The 19,863-nt window shown below is 44.8% G+C and overlaps 3 protein-coding genes across 4 annotated transcripts; 1 reads left to right on the top strand and 2 right to left on the bottom strand.

The window, feature by feature from the left end:
* Nucleotides 1–8,861: 8,861 nt before the first annotated feature.
* Nucleotides 8,862–11,167, bottom strand: LOC123159165 (uncharacterized). 2 transcript variants are annotated; one of them, XM_044576996.1, is made up of 4 exons: nucleotides 10,779–11,167; nucleotides 10,625–10,687; nucleotides 9,573–10,180; nucleotides 8,862–9,131 (listed from the first exon to the last, which is right to left on the bottom strand). In XM_044576996.1, exons 1-3 carry the CDS (start codon nucleotides 10,873–10,875, stop codon nucleotides 9,948–9,950), a joined length of 393 nt encoding a protein of 130 aa, XP_044432931.1. In that variant the 5' UTR covers nucleotides 10,876–11,167; the 3' UTR covers nucleotides 8,862–9,131; nucleotides 9,573–9,947. The 2 variants fall into 2 exon arrangements, 1 of the variants encoding a protein (XP_044432931.1); XR_006479557.1 differs by lacking the exon at nucleotides 10,625–10,687 and having other exon boundaries at nucleotides 10,830–11,167.
* Nucleotides 11,168–11,640: 473 nt separating this feature from the next.
* Nucleotides 11,641–16,979, top strand: LOC123160433 (putative disease resistance protein RGA4). Its single transcript, XM_044578248.1, has 4 exons — nucleotides 11,641–15,355; nucleotides 15,549–16,244; nucleotides 16,441–16,535; nucleotides 16,638–16,979. The coding sequence occupies exons 1-2, from the start codon at nucleotides 11,698–11,700 to the stop codon at nucleotides 15,605–15,607; spliced, it is 3,717 nt and encodes a 1,238-aa protein (XP_044434183.1). The 5' UTR covers nucleotides 11,641–11,697; the 3' UTR covers nucleotides 15,608–16,244; nucleotides 16,441–16,535; nucleotides 16,638–16,979.
* Nucleotides 16,980–18,028: 1,049 nt separating this feature from the next.
* LOC123158632 (50S ribosomal protein L28, chloroplastic-like) lies at nucleotides 18,029–19,372 on the bottom strand. The gene is made up of 2 exons (XM_044576545.1): nucleotides 19,144–19,372; nucleotides 18,029–18,365 (listed from the first exon to the last, which is right to left on the bottom strand). The coding sequence occupies exons 1-2, from the start codon at nucleotides 19,370–19,372 to the stop codon at nucleotides 18,130–18,132; spliced, it is 465 nt and encodes a 154-aa protein (XP_044432480.1). The 3' UTR covers nucleotides 18,029–18,129.
* Between the last annotated feature and the right edge of the window lie 491 nt (nucleotides 19,373–19,863).

The raw sequence follows: 19,863 nt of genomic DNA, 5'->3' as shown, positions 1-19,863 counted from the left end.
CTCGTGCAGCTCCAGGGATGCCTCACCACTTCTGTTTGCAATGTTAGTCCCTCCAATAGGAATAGTATACTCCAATGAATGAGAGTACAAGACCAACTCCTTATACTCCACACCCTTTTACTCCTTATGTATGATATGGTTTACAAGTAATAGAACGTCTGTATGTTAATTAGCAGTTGTTGTTTGTGTAGTCTTACAAAATCTTCTGTGTTTCATTTGGTTACCTAATTTTAACTTTAGCAGTGATGATGAATCAACGACCATAATTCTGCTATAGTCTTCAACTGAAATTATGTTTATCTTTTGTGTCAACTGTCAAGGACATTGGATGTCACTACTTTCCAGTTGTACTCATGAAATGAAGGTTCGAAATATTATTATATATGCTCTATGGGACAATATTTCCGAGTTTTTCCCGATATGTCTCAGGAATCGGAACCATTAGCCTATTTTATTTTATGTTGCGGAAAGAACCATTAGCTTATTACCGGCTATAATAGTTTATCTTCGTTGTTTCATGCTTCAAATTTTTTATGTAAATTTCTCCCATTTTATTGAACAAATGGATGGGCACACCAACCAACATCTTTCAGCAGGTGCACATATTGCTGCTCTTTTGCCTGGCATGTTACTAGGGTATAACTTTCTTAGTATTACTATGTCAGATATTGCTTTGTCTTTTTTTTTGAGGGAACAGATATTGCTTTGTTGATTGCTAATATTGTTTGTCTGGTTCTGTAACTTGGTACGGTTGAGTAGTGCAATACTTTTCAACTATTTGCACCTTCAAATTTAAGAAAAAAAATTATATCCATCTTTCAACAATTTATTTATGCATATTATTTATCAAAAAATATCTTATTCTAACGCAAAATAAAAGGGCGCGGCAACGCGCGCCATCAATGATCTAGTCCTGTTTATGGTAGGCAGCTTAAATGTTGATCCCTGCATCTGCATTTTTTTTTGACTTTCGGCATCCCCTTGTGTCTGCTCCCAGTCTTTTTAAAGATTTCTATATGAACTACATACACTCTGAAATATGTCTATATACATCCGCATGTAGTTCGTGTTGAAATCTCTAAAAGGACTTATATTTAGAAACGTTTTTTGTATCCTCAGAATATTGTTCTCCAAGAAATTTTTGAGATAATTAAATTCTTATCAGTATAACTCTTTGAGATAGATGAACATTTCACACGAACAGAAATTGTTTTTTCGTAAGGAGCATTCTTTCGAGTTAAGAAAATATAAAATGAAATGTTGGGTCATTTTTTGCCTTTTTAAGATACAATAGCCATTTTTAGTTAACAAAGGTGGTTTTATTATCTAGTATTTTTTGCCCCTATTTTCTATATTTGTACATTTCTTAAGGGAACTTTTTTACGGACATTTCATAGGGGTCTCATTTTATTTTTAAAAGTAAAGACAAGGATCACAGTGTTTCAGATGGATCTTTGGATGTATGGTTTATAAACTACTACCTCCGTAACTAAATATAAGGCATTTTTGCAGTTCAAATTTGAACTGCCAAAACATTTTATGTTTATCTTATTCTTTAGGTTGCGTCTTATATTTAGTTTAGAGCAGGGGTGGACCTATATAGAGGTGGGCCCCCACTTCAAATTTGAAATTTCAATGAGTTTTGCTTGTGATTTTTGAATAATATACTTGAATTATTTGAAGTTTTATAGAACATGCCCCCACTCAAGTAGTTTGCCCCCATCAAAATACTCTCTAGGTCCGCCACTAGTTTAGAGGTTTTTGTTTTATTGAGAAAAAGTTCAGAGGTACTAGTACCATTGATATTGTGCGAGTACTGGGCCCAGTGAGGTTTCGGTTGCTCGGTGGTCCTGGGCCTAATGGGCTTTAGGTGTTAGCATTCGCTAAGCATATACGCTGCCTTTTGTTCCTCTTTGGACAGAAAAAAACACAGCCACCAATCCCCAATCCGACAGTATGTCGGCCGGATTCGGCCTCCGCCGTAATTCCTTTCTTGAAGATGGGGAGGATCTGCCGGCGGCTCCTTTGCCGGAGTACAGGCCACATCAGCGGAGGAGAAGGCCATGCCGCCGCCGCCACCCTCGTTCCTCTCTCCGGCAACCGTCGGGGGATGGGGGACGCGGGCGGCTGCCGGAGCGTGCCGTGGAGCAACCAATGACGAAGCGGGAGGATCTGCCGGCGGCTCGGGTAAGACAACGGCACATTGAAGCCCTTTAGTTTTAGCTCCATACTGCTCAGTGACATGTGTGTTGCTGTCCAAAGGGTAATGTCCCATCAAGTTAAATTATCTTCTTGTTCTTACTGTTCTGCAGTTCCTTGACCATTCCATCTTGTCTTTTGTCTGAACAGCAGAAAGTGGCGTTGACAATACAACATAATAGCATTGGTAATGAAGATGAAGAAATTGTTATCTTATAAGTAGCCAACTGGCCCCACTAGAACAACTACAGACAATAGATTACTCACACCGTTCCTTTCGTAGTATTGTTTATTAAGTTGGCACGCATCACATTGCTTGTTGGAGTACACGAAGTCCTCAAGTCTTCTTCCCCTATGGCATCAGCGTTAGTAATGAACAGGGAAAGTGGTTATCTTTGTTAGGAATATGCAACTTGTATTCCCATGAGGTCATAGGCCGATATATATACATGTACATGTGTGGAACATATGCAGGAAACCCCTTATACAACGGGATAAATACAAAGGGGTACATGACTTATATTATAACTCTAACACCCCCCCTTAAACTCATGGTGGATGAACAACACTGAGTTTGGAGAGATAAAAGCCATGTTGTGCTCTAGCCTGGGCCTTCGTCAGGAAATCCGCCAACTGTAACTCGGAAGGCACATACTGAAGAGCAATAACCTGATTCTGCACACCAGCGTGCACATAGAAAGCATCGACACCAATATGCTTGGTGAGCTCATGCTTCACAGGATCGCGCGCAATGCTGATAGCACCTGTACTGTCAGATAAGAGCAGAGTCGGTGTAGTGACAGGAACACCAAAATCCTGAAGTAACCACCGTAACCAAGTCACCTCTGCCGTCAAAAGAGCCATTGCTCGCAACTCAGCCTCGGCACTCGAACGGGAAACTGCAAGCTGTTTCTTCGTCTTCCAGGCAATGAGAGAACCACCAAGAAAAACACAGTAAGCAGAAAGTGAACGGCGATCTGAAGGATCACTAGCCCACGTAGCATCCGAATAGGCCTGAAGCTGTAAAGAACTGGAGCAAGGAAAGAATAGACGGTGAGAGATCGTGCCTCGAAGATATCGAAGAACACGAAGGAGATGACTATAGTGAACCGAGGTGGGAGTAGAGACAAACTGACTCAGAATATGAACCGGATAAGAGATGTCTGGACGAGTGACAGCTAGATAGACAAGACTGCCAACAAGATGACGATATCGCGTCGGGTCAGGGAGAGGATCACCATCAGTAGCACGGAGGTGAACATTGAGCTCCATAGGAGTCTCAACAACGCGCTCGGCAGTAAGAGCAGCACGAGCAAGAAGATCCTGGATATACTTTTCCTAGGATATAAAAAAGCCATCAGAGGTAGAAAAGACTTCAATCCCAAGAAAGTAGCGAAGAGGTCCAAGATCAGACATAAGAAACTGCTCACTAAGACGGGCCTTTACAAAGGCAATATACTCGGGGTCATCCCCCGTGATGATCATGTCATCAACATAGAGAAGAAGAAGATTCTGACCACGAGGAGAAAGGTGAATAAACAATGCTGGATCATGAGTACTTGCTGAAAAACCAGCAGCAGTGATCACAGAGGCAAAGCGCTCAAACCAGGCGCGGGGGGGCTTGCTTAAGGCCATAGAGAGAGCGACGAAGACGACATACCATGCCATCAGGAATAGAATACCCAGGTGGTGGCTGCATGTAGACCTCCTCACGCAGCTCACCATTAAGAAAGGCATTCTTAACATCAAGCTGAGATATAGACCAGTAGCGTGCAGAGGCAACGGCAAGAAGTGTACGAACAGTGGTCATATGGGCCACAGGAGCAAAAGTCTCATCATAATCACGACCGTGCTCCTGCTGAAAACCACGAGCCACAATACGAGCTTTGTGACGCTCAAGAGAACCATCGGAGCGAGTCTTAACCTTGTAGACCCACTTACAAGTGATCGGACGGACTCCGGGAGGAAGAGAAACAAGATCCCAGGTACCAGTGCGTTCAAGAGCAGCAATCTCCTCTGCCATCGCAAACTGCCATTCAGGATGAACAACAGCCTGACGATAAGAAGTCCGCTCAAGAACAGCAGCACCAGCGGTGGGAAATCCAAAGCGATCAACAGGCGGACGAGGACGAGAACGCAAGCCATAAGTAGGCTGAGAGGAAGATGACGACTCATCCACAGAGGCATCGACTGGTCGTGGACGACGAGTGTAATGCTGAGGAAAAGATGGAATAATAGAAGGAGGAATTGTCAAGGTAGAATCGGGGGGTGGCGACGAAGAAGTCACCAGAGATGAAGGTGTAGAATCCGGTGACATGCTGGGAGAGGAGATCGGGGAGGAAATCACCGGAGATGAAGGTGAAGAACCCGGTGACATGCTAGGCGAGGAGACCGGGGAGGACGGTGGTTGCAAATCAACTAGAGGTGGAGAAGGAGAGGAAGTGGAACGGAGAGGTACAGGCTCGACGGGGGTGATAGGTGAGTCAGGAAAAGTGAGGAAAGAGATATCCTGCACTGAAAAAGTCGAGGAAGATGGGCGTGGGTAGAAGGGACGAGACTCATCAAAAGTCACGTCTCGAGAGATACGCATCCGACGACCGATAGGATCCCAACAATGATAGCCCTTATGCTCATCACTGTAGCCTAAGAAGACACACTCAACAGACTGAGCGGTCAGTTTGGTGCGTTCGCGAGGGGCAAGAAGAACATAGCAAACACAACCAAACGAGCGAAGCATCGAATAATCGGGAGAACGATCAAAAAGTCGCTCGAAAGGAACACCATCCTGTAGAGTAGCGGAAGGCTGTATATTGATAAGATAGGTGGATGTGGAGACGGCCTCAGCCCAAAAATGAGGCGGGAGAGAGGCAGCAATCATCAATGCACGAGCCGTCTCAAGAAGATGTCGATGCTTTTGCTCAGCCACACCATTCTGAGCATGAGCACCAGGACAAGAGAATTGAGAGAGTCCCTTGCTCAGCAAGAACACCACGCAACATCTTAGAGATATACTCGCCAGCGGAGTCAGCACGAAAAACACGAATGGGTGAAGAGAACTGAGTATGAACCATGGCAGCAAAACACTTATAAATAGACAACACCTCAGAACGAGAAGTCATGAAATAAAGCCATGTGTAACGAGAGAAATCATCTATGAAAATAATATAGTATTTATGACCACCTTTCGAAGCGAAAGGGGCCGGACCCCATACATCAGAATGGACTAAATCGAAAGGACGCTTGGACACTGACTCACTATGTGAATATGGTAACTGAATCTGCTTGCCAAGATGACAACCCTGACACTCTAAAGAGACATCTCCTGAGACAGACCCCAGAAGACCTCGACGAACTAAAGAAGACAACCGAGAACCACACAGATGACCAAGTCGATGATGCCACTGCTGGAAGGAACCAGTAACGGAGGCGACAGAAGCGGAAGAACTGGCGATGGTGGTGGCAGCAGAAGGAACATGAAGCCAGTCCAACTCCCAAAGACACTGAGAATCATGGCGGCGAGGGCCAGCCCCAACCAGAGTGTGCGTGCGACGGTCCTGGATAGAACAAGAGTCAACGTCAAGGATGACGCGACAACCAGAATCAGTAAGTTGACCAGCAGAAAACAGATTCATGGTAAGTCGAGGAACATGAGCAACATCAGGAATAGAATAAGAAGGAGTGGTAAGATTGCCTCTACTAGCAACAGAAAGTGGAGTACCATCAGCAGTGAAGACATGAACAGGAGAATCCAGTGATCGAAGAGAGGACAAAGTGGAAGAATGAGAAGACATATGAAAAGAAGCTCCAGAGTCCAGAACCCATGGGGATGTACCTGACTGTGTAGAGGGTGATTGCTCAGTGCGAGAAGCATCAGTCACAGAACCAGCAGTACCCGTCGAGGAAAAACCTGAAGCCGCGAGCAGACGCTTAAGTCTCAGAATATCCTGCTCAGTCAAAGCAATGGCTGAAGCTGTCGAGGTAGATGACGAAGTTCCTGAAGATGATGATCGCGCCTTGCGCATGTGTTTCTTCTTCGTGTAGCACTGAGACTCAAGATGACCATCATTGTTTCAATAGTCGCAATGTGGACGGGGGCGACCTGAGCCTCCAGAAGGAGTGGGCAAGAGCGGCGGAGCACTCGAGCGAGAAGGGGTCGGTGCAGCAGGTGGCGTAGTCGCACGAGTAGCGAGCACAGAGGGAACCTCCAGCAAACCAGCACCACGTAAGTGAGTCTCCTCAGCACGAATCTCAGAAAGCGCCTCCATGAGAGAAATACGACCACGAGCAAACAACTGAGCACGCCGGGGCTCAAACTCCTTACGGAGCCGAGACAGGAACTCATAGACGCGATGAAACTCCAAATTGGCCTGGACAGCCTGGCAACAGGGGCAGGTACGACAACCAGCACTGCGGAGAGAATCAAGCTGGTGCCAGATAGCAGAACTCTGTGCATAGAAGTCATCAATAGTAGAGTCACCCTGCTGAAGAGCATGCTCCTGATGGACCACAGAAAGGTATAAGGCATCACCAGAGGGCTGATAGTGCTGACGAAGACGGGTCCACATCTCAAAGACAGTAGGAAGACCCAGAAACTCAGAAGCAAACTGAGGCAGAACACTAGCAGTGAGAACAGCTGCAGCACGAGCATCATCATCAAGCCACTGGGTGTAAACAGACAGAGCACCATGATACGTCTGAAGAGCCTCCTCATAAGCCAAAACCCTCTCATCATAAGCATGATCAGCAGCCTCATCAGCAAGCTTAGCCGCATCCTTGGCGGCCTGATTAGCATCCGGAGGAAGAACCGGTGGAGTCGGCGGAATAGGAGCCACCGGAGGAACCGGACGTGGCGAACAGCAGACCTCGCCAGAAAGAACACCCCAGAGACGGATGCCACGCATGTGAATGCGCATGAAGCTAGTGAACTCAGTGTAGTTAGTACCATCGAAGATCACCGGACAGCGAGGGACAGCAACATAGCCCGATGCAGCAGTCATGTTTTTAGGCAGAGATCAGCGGGAGCAGGAGATCAGGGCCCCGTCGCTTGGGGCCGGCTGGGAACGAGACAGCAGCCTTGTCGAAGCGGTCGTCCGGGAAGTAGATCGTGGAGTCCTCGAACCCCTCGAACTGCGCCACCTCGATGGATCTGGAGCGGTCGGCCGGAAGTAGATAGATGGATCGATGGGAAGCGGTCGTACGGGAGCTGCTGACGGGATCGATGGATCTGGAGCAGCCTTGTCCACCGTCGGCTCGAGGCGTGGGGATGAAGCGGTCGTCCGGAAGGAGATTGCTCGGGATCGCTCGGGCGGACCTGCTGACGGGATCGCTCGGGCGGAATCGCTCGGGTGGACCTGCTGACGGGATCGCTCGGGCGGAATCGCTCGGGCGGACCTGCGGTGGTGAAGGCAACAGAGAGCAGCGCCAACCAAGAGACGAAGGGCGGCGGCTGCGTGTACGGGAGATTGGATCGAGAGCACGAGTTGCGCGTGCTAAAAAAGAAACCCTAAGGCTCTAATACCATGTTAGGAATATGCAACTTGTATTCCTATGAGGCCATAGGCCGATATATATACATGTACAGATGTGGAACATATGCAGGAAACCCCTTATACAACGGAATAAATATAAAGGGGTACATGACTTATATTATAACTCTAACAATCTTATCTTATAGATAGCCAACTGGCCTCATTAGCACAGGTACAACCGATACATTACTCACATAGTTTCTGTCATATTATTGTTAATTAAGTTGGCATGTTTGACATTGCTGCACACTGATCTTGCTTACGTGGACCATGATCCTAGACGGCAAAATTTACCTACATCATAACATACTTTATATATTCATTGGTAGTTTTTGTCATAAAGTTTGCTTCTGAAACCAAAACCACAATTGCAGCTGTAATCTGGATTCAACTGTTTGCATCTGTTGTTTCCCGCACTGTTTGTTATTCTTTTGTACTTCCTTTACTTATGGATTTGTCAAGAAAGTGATGTTCTGAATCTGTCAGCAAACCCAGCTTCTGAATTGTGACTCCTGCTTTGTAAGAACATACAAATTCTAGGAATCCACTCTATTATGTCGATGGTTCTCTTGTTCTCACGAAATCAGAACTACAAAATTGTAAATTACCATGCCATCTCATTTGAATATGATGAACATATATATTCCAGCAATCTACACTATTTACAAAATTGTGATGTGCCATGCTTGCAGGAAGGTGCAACGAAAAGTAGACCCTTCAACACACTCAAAATATGTTGGCCATTTATCGGGTTGAAATTTGTGACTGCTGTCCTGGAAGCTTAGCGTTTCAAAAAGGAAAACTCTCAGGGGAGCGCTGGGAGCCTGTGTTCCATCTCAAGAAGATTGACCGTGTTGTCTGTCACCACCTCCACGATGACATGACCTGATGTGTTTTGATTTTCGGTTTGTGTTTTTTTTCGTCCTTGGCCGAAATGGCCGAATTTCGGGAATTTTAAAATTTTCGGCAAAATCTCGGACGAAATTTCAAAATCAAAATTTGAAAATTTGGCCAAAATTTGGCTGAAATTTGGCCGAAATTCAAACAAGATTTGAAATAAAACAGGCCATAAATATAGCAGCGCAACAACCATCAGGTTTGATCATGTAAATTTCAGCAAATAAGCTTCAGGGATTAATAAAACTGCATCTGTCCAACATAACAGGCACACATTAGTTATAAAGTGGCCTCCAACATAACCCTTAACAGTCCAACATCAGTTCAACCATCACAGCATAGTTCAGAGTTTAAATAGTCCGGTACAGCCAACAGACTTAAAGTATTACACATAGAAACAACAGCTCCAAAAGACAACTATCAAAGCATGACATTGAAACAGCAGCTCCAAGCTTGCCTACATCCAAAAGCTTCTTGATATCCTTGGTTATTCTTCAAGTGCCATTTCTGGTTTAGAGAAAACAGAGGAAGGGTCAGGATGGAGGTAGTTCTGCATCAGAATTATTTTCTGCAACTTTGTGCATTAAAACTAAAATGGACTAACAGGACAAGTGGCTAGTAGAACAATAGTCAAATTTATGCATGCTCATGAATCAAATAACAAATCTACTACAGCAATATAGTTTTTTATTCACCAAAAAGCTTCAGGAGCAAAGGTTAAATGCCTCCATATACTAGAATGATGAATTCTAGTTTACGGTTTTTACTCCAGCACAACAAAACTCTAAGGATACAAAGAAAGCAACATAGACACAAACAGCCCACTGTTGGCTTGGACTAGCCATTTGTCAATTGTCATACAAAAGGAAAATCCACGGTGAAAAATGTGAATCAAAATTCATGCATAAGCTCAAACATATTGCATGACAAATACAGTGGTTAATATACCTATAAAACAACAGCTCCAAGCTTGCATACATCCAAAAGCTTCTTGATATCCTTAGTTCTTCATGTGGCATTTCTAGTTCATATAGAGAAAACAAAGAAAGGATCAGGATTGATGTAGTTCAACATCAGAATTTTCTTCTTCCACTTTATGCATAATGAAATAAAATGGACTAACAGGGAGGTGTCTAGTGCAACAATAGTCAAGTGGTAACATTTCAGGATAACATAAATACATTGCTTAACATGACAACGAAGGCTAGGCATGGATAGAAAGTTTATACATCTAAGAAACTAGCAGCTCCAAGTAACTAAAATTTTCTAAGCAATTATCATGAATCATAAAACACTAGAAAGAAGATACTTGCCAGCAGATTTCTAAGCAGCGGGGTATAGGCTGTTGACGCCCTTGGTCTTCTTCTTGACAAGCCGTACAGATCTACATGTCTCCAAATTGCCATCTGTTGGTGGTGCGTCCTTTTCCACTTGAATTTGTGTCTCTTTTTCCACTTGCATTTGCGCCTCTTGCTGATCATGCATGGATGGAGCATCTTCCCCATCCTCACTCACCCCATCATTATCCTCACTCTCACTATCAACAAATACTTTCTCTTCAAAATCAATGACAAAAGAACAGCGGTCAGTTATGAAGAGTAGGTCACTAGGGAAGCAACCCTTGCTTACTTGGGTGTCCTCATATGAATGATAAACAAAACCAGTACAGCTTAATGCTCTAGTTTAGATACTAAGGAATAAGTAATTTAAATACAACAAGCATCATCTCAACAGCTCAAAAACAAGCACACAACCCAGATCTACAGAACGATTATATATTTTAGGATGTTCAGAATAACGTTTGTAACCCACTTTTTTGTTGGACCAAAATAAATATTACCAGATCGTGAGCATCCTTAGTGAATACCAGATGCATGTGTGTTTCAGATTCAGATTATATACCAAACCAAAACATTGTGAGACTCCTTGGTGACTACCAGATGCATGTATATTTCAGATTAATAATATCACTGCTGTACGTTCAACTCATCAAGACTCACTTTTTCTTAACCCCGTATGATATATGCATTTGCCGAGCCATTTACCAGGGACCTCTCCTAAATCTAAAGCAGCACAAGCAGACACAGATTATAACCAAGAAACAAAGCAACATCGATCTGAAATTGCTCAAGAACTGAAACTGCATACACGTACTTGGACGAGACAAATTGCTGAAGACTGAAACTGCATCAAGAACATTTGTACCTTTCCAGTCAAGCGGACGCCCTCCATGTTGCTGCCGCTGCCCCATGCTACTGCCTCAGTTGAACTGGTCGGCTCGCGCTCCATCAGCTCCGTTGCCGCAGTCGCCGAGCACCACGCTGCAGTCTTGGAGAAGGGCCGCAGCCGCCGAGCTCCGTTGCCACAGTCTTGGACAGGAAGTGGATGGGGTGGAGGCGAGGAGATGTGGAGGAGGGCCGAAGAAGTGAGCGCCTTGGCCGGAGATGTGGAGGAGGGCGAGGAGATGTGGCCTGTGCGCAGCGGCGGCGCCGCACACAGGAGGAGGGACAGGGAACGAGCGATTCTAGGGTTGGCTGTTTCGGTTTCGTGGTTTTGTCTCAGCTGGAAGGCTCTGGAAGCTGGGCCGGTCAAAAAAAAATTCAAACTGGGCCAAATTATTCGGCCGATAGGCCCATATATCGGGCCCTAGCGAGATGGCCGAAATTCGTTTTTTTCGGCCTAAAATCAAAACGCACCTGACACAGCGTTGCAAGAGGCGCCAATAGCCTGCGCAGCAATTATGGGTCGCGCAAGGTGCCTGACTGATGAGGGTTGTTGGTCAGAAGAAGGTTCCTCCCCATGATGGAGTGGAAAGTGTTGGAGAAAACAAACTAATCCTGAAGATGCTATACGGAAGCAAAGTTATTTTATTACGGACAAGCGTACAGCTGCTGTTTCAATATTGTTGTAGCTAGCGTATGGAATCAATCAATGAAACCAAACGCATCCACATGTAGTACCTCTCAAAGTCAATTAGCTAGCACTTGCTTCCATCTTCCTCGCAAGCAAGCTTCTTCTCCACCCTGCACTGCATTGGTCCGTCCCTGTGTTCTTGCGAATCCTTGGTGTTCCAATGGCAGCGGTGGTGGCCACCATGGTGGTCGGACCACTGCTCAAGATCGTGATGGGGAAGGCGTCCAGCTACCTCCTTGACAAGTACAAGGTGTTGAAGGGCATGGAGGAGCAGCATGAGATCCTGATGCGCAAATTGCCTGCCATCCTGGACATCATCACCGATGCCGAGCAGGCGGCAACCCACAGAGAAGGGGCAGCGGCCTGGCTCCAGGCCATCAAGAAGGTGGCTTACCAGGCGAATGAAGTCTTCGATGAGTTCAAGTACGAGGCACTTCGTCGTGAAGCAAAAAAGAAGGGGCACTACAAGAAGCTTGGCTTCCATGTGGTAAAACTCTTTCCCACTCACAACCGGTTTGTATTCCGTAAAAGGATGGGGAAAAAGCTCAGCAAGATTGTGCAGGCCATTGAGGTCCTTGTGACTGAAATGAATGCCTTTGGCTTTAAGTACCAGCAACAACCGCTGCTAGCCAATCAGTTGAGGCAAACCGATCATGTTATCTTCGATCCAAAGAATATCATCAGCAGATCGAGAGAAAAGGATAATAAGGAAATCACTAATGTACTGATAAGTCAAGCTAACAATGCAGATCTCACAGTTGTTCCCATCGTTGGGATGGGGGGTCTGGGCAAGACCACGTTAGCACAAGTTGTCTACAATGAACCTGAAATTCAGAAGCATTTCGATTTGCTGCTATGGGTGTGTGTCTCTGACAGCTTTGATGTGGATTCTCTGGCTAAAAGCATAGTTGAAGCAGCTCTCGAGAAGGAGGATTGTACAAAAGAAGCTGCTTCCAAGAAGAAACCATTGGATAGACTTCAGGATTGTGTGAGCGGGCAAAGGTACCTTCTTGTACTGGATGATGTCTGGACAAGAGAGTTTTGTAAATGGGAACAACTTAAGGCCCGACTTCAACATGGTGGCATGGGTAGTGCGGTCTTGACAACTACTCGTGATGGCGGAGTTGCTGAAATGATGCGTACTGTTGAAGCTTATAATCTCACAGCTTTGGAAGATATATACATAAAGGAAATTATCGAGACAACAGCATTCATCCATTTTAAGAAGGGAGAGGAAAAGCCCGCCGTGTTGATGAATATGGTTGACGAGATTGTGGAGAGATGTGTTGGCTCTCCTTTAGCTGCAACAGCACTGGGTTCTGTACTGTGTACCAAGACCAGTAAAGAACAATGGGAGGCTGTATTAAGCAGAAGCAGGATTTGCACCGAGGAGAATGGGGTCTTACCAATACTCAAGCTCAGTTTCAACTACTTGCCGTCTTGTATGAAGCAATGCTTTGCTTTTTGTGCTATATTTCCCAAAGATTACAAGATTGATATGGACAAGCTAATCCAACTGTGGATTGCACATGGCTTCATCCACGAAAAGCAAGTTCGTCTTGAAACCATCGGCAAACAGATTTTCAAGGAGCTGGCCTCAAGGTCATTCTTTCAGGATGTGGAACAAGTACAAGCAACAACTGAGGAAATTGAATTCAACTGGTCATGCTATTCCAGAACTACATGTAAAATCCATGACCTTATGCATGATGTTGCACTTTCAGTAATGGAAAAGGAATGTGCCTTGGGAATTGAGGAACCATACAAAATTAAATTTGTAGCCACAACTGAGGAACCAAGTCAGACTGAGTGGCTTACAAACACTTCTCATCATATATTTCTGTCATGCAAGGAACCAGGAAGAAAATTGAATAGTTCTCTAGAGAAAAGCTCTCCAGCTATCCAAACTCTTCTATGTGATGGGTTTATGGAAAGTTCATTGCAACATCCATCCAAATACAACTCTTTGCAAGCATTGCAGCTCTGTTCACGGAGAGGAGCATTTCAGCTGAAACCAAAGCATCTACATCACCTGAGATACCTAGATCTCTCAAGAAGTAGATATATCAAAGCACTTCCAGAAGATGTGAGCATTCTATACAACCTGCAAACGTTGAACCTCTCTGAGTGTGAATTTCTTTGTAGACTTCCAAGACAAATCAAGTATATGACTGCCCTCCGTCACCTTTACACTCATGGTTGCCCAAGGCTGGAGAGCATGCCTCGAGACCTCAGGAAACTCACATCCCTACAGACGCTTACATGCTTTGTAGCAGGTAGTGGCTCTAATTGTAGTAATGTTGGAGAGCTCGGAAAGTTAAACCTTGGTGGTCAACTAGAGCTACGTAATCTGGAAAAAGTGACAGAAGTGGATGCAAAAGCAGCAAACATCATGAACAAGGAGCTAAGAGAATTGAGATTAACATGGACCTTCAGATGGAATTATTCTGAAGATAAAACTAGCTGGCAGGATATTGAAGAGGATGCAAGAGTGCTCGAGAATCTCAAGCCTCATGATGCACTACATGCCATACGGATACACTCATATGGAGCCACCACCTTCCCGACATGGATGGCTATGTTGCAAGACATTGTTGAGATCCATCTTTTTGATTGTAGAAAACTGCAATGGTTGTTCAGCGGTGATCGTGATAATAAAACCTACACATTTCCAAAACTAAAGAAGCTTACGTTGTATGCTCTTGACTTTCTGGAAAGATGGTGGGAGATAGATAATGATGAGATGCACAGAGAAGAGATGTTCCCTCAGCTTGAGAAGTTGTCCATTAGTCACTGTGAAAATTTGAAAGCATTGCCAGGATATCTGAGCTTCCCTAAGCTCCAGAATGTTCGTATTGAGAAATGTCCGAAGTTGACAACTACAGCTAAATCACCAAAGCTCAGTGTATTGAACATGGAAGGACGTGAGGTAGAGTTGTTCTTGTGGGTAGCGAGACATATGACTTCATTGACCAATCTGAAACTGACTAGCATTGAACATAGTACAGATACAACCTCGACGGTGGCTGAGAATAGTTTGAGGGAAGTGGTGAACGGCAAGGAAAAAGGGAATGATCAAGGATTTCCTTTAGCAGTTTTGGTGTTAAGAAACTTTAAGTCGAGTATAAGTGTAACAGAGATGTGCACATGCTTTGTACACCTTCAAGAGTTGTCAATTGATAGTTGCCATGCGCTTGTCCACTGGCCAGAAACATTGTTCGAAGGATTGGTATCCTTGAGGAGGCTAGAGATTAAAAATTGCGATAATTTGACTGGATATGCGCAAGCTTCTGCTGAGCCATCAGCATCACCAGAAACCAGTCAGCTCCTGCCACGTCTAGAGTCTCTAACGATACGGAGTTGTGAAAACTTGGTTGAGCTCTTCAACGTCCCTGCTTCTCTCAGGAAAATGCACATTATAAGTTGTAGTAAGCTTGAGTCCACATTCGGCCGGAAGCTGCAGCAGTCAGTATCATCGATTCATCAAGGGTCATCCAGTATAGAAGCATTATCATTATACTACTGTGATGGCTTAACAGGGGTCCTCTATTTTCCCCCGTCCCTCAAGAGACTAGAGATTGTTAATTGTGGTGGGTTAGCATCTCTGGAATCCTGCTCTCCCGAGCTCCAATCCTTGAAGTTCCTCGAGCCTGTGAACTGCAATTCACTGTCATCCCTACCGGATGTGCCGCAAGCGTACTCATCTCTCCAATCTCTTTGCATTATACGCTGCCCTGGTCTGAAGACGCTCCCTGCAAGCCTGCAACAATTCCTTGGCAGCATCCTGCAGGAATGCGTAGATGCCCATTACTATGGAAGTAAGCACACAACAACTACCTTCTCTATTTCTACTTACTAGCAAGTGTTAAATGTGCTAGTCAGATAATGATAATACCATCACTCGTAGTACGACAGAAGACTAGAGCAAGTTAAATATTCCTTTATCTAAATTCTCCATTTCTTTAATGATGTTCCCCTAAGTGCAAGTTTTTACATTAATATTCTGTGCAGATAAGCCAAGGCCTATGCTGCTGAAGCCCAAGACATGGAAGTATGTCTGCAAAGGTTGAACTACTGCTCCAAAGGCTTGGAGGATATGCTGTCTGCAAAGGTTGGTGGTACTGACTGTACCCCTCGGATATATTTTGAGGGAGAAAAAATACTAGCACAAGCTTCTGCTGAGCCATCAACATCGTCAGAAACCAGTCAGCTCCTGCCACGTCTAGAGTCTGTAACGATAGTGAGATGTGGAAACTTGGTTGAGCTCTTCAACGTCCCCGCTTCTCTCAGGACAATGGACATTTCTTATTGCAGTATGCTTGAGTCCATATATGGTAGGAAGCAGCAGCAGGGAGAGTCAGTATCATCAATTCATCAAGGGTCATCCAATTTAGAAGCATTATCATTAAACAGCTGTGATGACTTAACAGGGGTCCTCTATTTCCCCCCATCCCTCAAGAGACTAGAAATTGCTGACTGTGGTGGGTTGACATCTCTGGAATCCTGCTCTCCCGAGCTCACATCGTTGGAGTACCTCGAGCTTTGGGGATGCATGACCCTGGAATCCCTACCGCATGCATACTCATCTCTCCAATATCTTCAGATTATAGATTGCCCTGGTATGAAGACGCTCCCTGCAAGCCTGCAGCAACATCTGGGCAGGGGGCAGCATCGAGGAGAAATACGTAGATGCTCGTCTTTATGGAAGTAAGCACACATCAATTACCTTCTCTATTTCTACTTACTAGCGAGTGTTAAATGTGCTAGTCAGATAATGATAATAGCATCACTTGTAGGACGACAGAAAACTGGAGCAAGTCAGATATTCCTTTATCTAAATCCATCATTTCTTTCTTTAATGATGTTCTTCTAACTGTAAGTTTTACATGACTAATCTGTGTAGATAAGCCTATGCTGCTGAAGCCGAAGACATGGAAGTATGTCTGCAAAGGTTGAACTACTGTTCCCAAAGGCTTGGAGGATATGCTGTCTGCAAAGGTTGGTGGTACTGACTGTACCCCTCGGATATATTTTGGGGAAAAAATCGACATGCCATGTTTGGCTTTCTTGTGGTGTTGATCGTGCATGGTTTCTTCGCAGAATTCTTCCGGCACATACAGACGGACGGAGAAGAGAGATCACTTGGAGTAGAACTATTGTCTCGCAAGACCTGCCAGGATCATGAATGTTGTTGCCATGCTGAGTTGCATGATCAGTAGTCAGAAAGTGCTTCAAACACGTACTACTGTTTTATCCCCTGAAAGAGATCTTGTTCGAACAATTAGTACTTGTATTTTCCGCTTATTTACCTATGGGCTGTTATATGATTGTACTCTTCTTTTTTTTGAACTGGCAAGGTGACTCTCTTTGCCCTGGCACTTTCAGTTCCTTTTTTGTTAAAATTATGCCAGTAATTCCTTTGGGTGCTTTGTTATATATTTATATATATAGTATAACTTGGTAACTCAAATGTTTCTATATATTTTGACTTGTAAATACATGCACTGTTATTTAGTGATCATCATATACATCTGAATTGGCCTTTATATAGCACTAGGAATACTGTTGGTTCTGCGTTGAGGTTAGGAACTTGGGTGCACGTTGTCAGTGCAGGCTAAGATTTCAATTACTGACCATATGATGTTCACTTGCCCTGTTGGTAGTGCTATGTCAGGAGGTTCAGTCAGCTGTCTCTGAGGTCTAAATGGATGATGTGAACTTTCAAATCCAATCATGTGGATTCCGGTGTTCTACCAGCTGAAAGCTGATTTCAAACTTTCGAATCCAATTTTCACAACCTGGGAGTGATAATTATCTCACGCTGAGAAATGTTGCAGCTTTTTTCGACTTGGTAAGCACGATAATTTGACTGCTCTCCGCGTTCTTCTCTGTCATGACACCAGGTTCAGATCTCGAACCGATTCAGGCACGTTACACTTGAAATATAACTATGCTGCTAGCATTTCATCAGGCATCAGCACACAGTTCTTAGCATTTCTATTCCAGTCTTATCAACACATTGCTGCCACCTCTGGTACACCATATACTCTTCTGATTACATTAAGCACAAGCCACGTTTAATACAGACAAATTCACAAATTAACTATCCAAGCGGGTACAGATGAGCATTTACAGTCTCTGCTTACCATTCCTCAAAAATTGTCTCTACCTGGTATCCATTGTTATCTGTGAACATGGAGATTAAACAAAAAAAGGGAGCTTGTCAGTGGCCATCGCAAGAGCATATTATTATATGACAATAATATTAACAAACATTACCAAGCACACCATGTACAAATAAGGAGGACCTCTTCATCGCCATTATTGAGCCCATCTATGGATTGTCTCGACCATTTGAGGGAACAATGTGCTCACACTCTCTTTGATGAGATCCTGGAAGAAATGTACAGCCTCCTCCTCATCCAGATCAAACCAGATTTTCTCCTGGAGCTGATCGGTGCACACGACACGAGGGGAAACAATATGTGATTCTCATATAAAGTGATCTGCTCTTTTTCACTGAAATGGATGACGTGAGAAAATCAAGAAGAGAATCCAAATAGCCAGGAGATCTCAAACCGACTCGTATCGATCATTTCTTGTTGAGGTCTGTGGCGACGGCCTTGTTGGCGATGGCATCGAGGTCGTGCTTCTCGATGGTCTTGAGGGCTTTGGTGGAGAGCCTGAGCTTGACGTAGTGCTTGACGGCCTCCCACCACAGCTTCTTGAACTGCATGTTGACAAACTGCTGCTTCTTGGTCTTGTGGTTGGAGAAGGAGACCTTGTTGGCCCGGTTCATCTTCTTCTCGAGGAATGGGCAGATCCGACCTGAACCAGACCATTCATTCAAGACCCTTAACCATTTAATTCAACAGATATTATTTTGGAAAGAAAATGCATGTAAATGTAGGCCTCCGAGGACAAAAAAACCCAGGAAGATAGTAACATTAGGATGAAAAGAGATAGAAACATATTTATTTATTCTTAGATTATCACATTATAGAACCATATAGTTTGAGTACAAAATTAGGATGTTTATCTACAAAATATTATTATTTTTATATAGACTATGCTTTTCATGATCTATTAGTTCTTGTTGGATATATCCTAGGTAATTGTATAACAGAATACAGTTTTTGGAAAGAGGTATTCGTTGTGTGTATGTGTATGTGTGTGTGTCCCTACCTCCTGTTACTTTCAATCCTTAGATGCACAGTTCAGGACCCCCTACCCGAGATCTGCCGGTTTTGACACCGACATTGGTGCTTTCATTCAGAGTTTCATTGTGTCGTCGCCAGAAGGCTCGATGGATCCATCGATCATCTACAACAATACCGTCTTGAGGGAGACTTTTCTCCCCGGCCAAATTTTTGTATTCGGCGGCTTCGCACTGCGTGCCAACTCGATTGACCATCCGGAGCAGATCGGCAGCTACGCCCCTGGTCATCAGATCAGCTTGAACAATGTCGCTGATATCCGAGGAGACTTGATCTTTCAAGGATTCGCGGCCCCGACCACAGCTTTGGCCTTAGATCCGGAACACATCACCAGGTCCAAAGACGGGAGTTTAGAGCCCGCTGGACTCTCTGCAGCCATAGAGCTTAACATCGGAGAACCGGAGGGGATCGTTTCACCGGCAGGCCCGGAGTCACGCCAGGCTCCCTTATCAACATGAAGCCGGACTCTCCCCCAAACACCAGCTCCAAACTCTCGAGGTCCGTGTTATGCGAGCTCGGCCAAGGAACTTCTGTCCCACCCAACTCCACGGACTCTCGCTTCCCCGTCCAAACCTCGCTCTTAAACGAGGCCCTGAACTTAAAGCGATCTCTCGCCATTGCAGAAGAATCACTGCCGAACTACGCCCAGCCCACACTAGGGGCTGAGAACGGGGAATTTTATGTCCCACCCACCACCCACTTGATAGCACTGTCGAAGATTTAACCGACATGCTGGACTACGATTCCGAAGACATCGACGGTATGGGCAACAATACCAGAGACGAGAAGAGCCAGAAACCACCGTTCACCGGACGCTGGACGGCCACTTCCTCATATGACGTGTACATGGTGGACAACCCCAAAGAGAATGACGGCGACGGTGGGAAGAATCTAGAGGACAAGCCTGTTGAAGCACCTCCGAAGCGTCGACATCAGCGACGCCGATCAAAATCACGTCGCGAAAAATACAGCAATACCGGCACTGGAGACAATAATACTCCAGAGAATGCCGAAGACCAAGAAGCCCCTATCGAGCCAACATCCGAACAAGATGACTGGGAGTATGGGCAAGTCAACCCCGACGATCCTGCTGGAAACGAGGGCTCGGA

This window comes from Triticum aestivum, chromosome 7B (assembly GCF_018294505.1).
Source record: "Triticum aestivum cultivar Chinese Spring chromosome 7B, IWGSC CS RefSeq v2.1, whole genome shotgun sequence".
Classification (NCBI taxonomy): Eukaryota; Viridiplantae; Streptophyta; class Magnoliopsida; order Poales; family Poaceae; genus Triticum; species Triticum aestivum.
The sequence above is the reverse complement of the archived record's forward strand: the minus strand, read 5'-3'. Positions and strand labels throughout refer to the sequence as shown.

What these genes read in the sequence shown, in the direction of transcription:
- LOC123159165 (XM_044576996.1), bottom strand. Translation starts at nt 10,875, where the DNA reads ATGGGGCAGCGGCAGCAACATGGAGGGCGTCCGCTTGACTGGAAAGGT. An exon ending in CAGCAATTTGTCTCGTCCAA is followed by an intron (nt 10,688 to 10,778) that starts GTACGTGTATGC and finishes GTGCTGCTTTAG; the next exon opens with ATTTAGGAGAGGTCCCTGGT. An exon ending in TCATACGGGGTTAAGAAAAA is followed by an intron (nt 10,181 to 10,624) that starts GTGAGTCTTGAT and finishes TTGATTTTGAAG; the next exon opens with AGAAAGTATTTGTTGATAGT.
- LOC123160433 (XM_044578248.1), top strand. Translation starts at nt 11,698, where the DNA reads ATGGCAGCGGTGGTGGCCACCATGGTGGTCGGACCACTGCTCAAGATC. An exon ending in AGATGCCCATTACTATGGAA is followed by an intron (nt 15,356 to 15,548) that starts GTAAGCACACAA and finishes TATTCTGTGCAG; the next exon opens with ATAAGCCAAGGCCTATGCTG.
- LOC123158632 (XM_044576545.1), bottom strand. Translation starts at nt 19,372, where the DNA reads ATGGCGAGAGATCGCTTTAAGTTCAGGGCCTCGTTTAAGAGCGAGGTT. An exon ending in ATCCCCTCCGGTTCTCCGAT is followed by an intron (nt 18,366 to 19,143) that starts GTTAAGCTCTAT and finishes GGTCTGGTTCAG; the next exon opens with GTCGGATCTGCCCATTCCTC.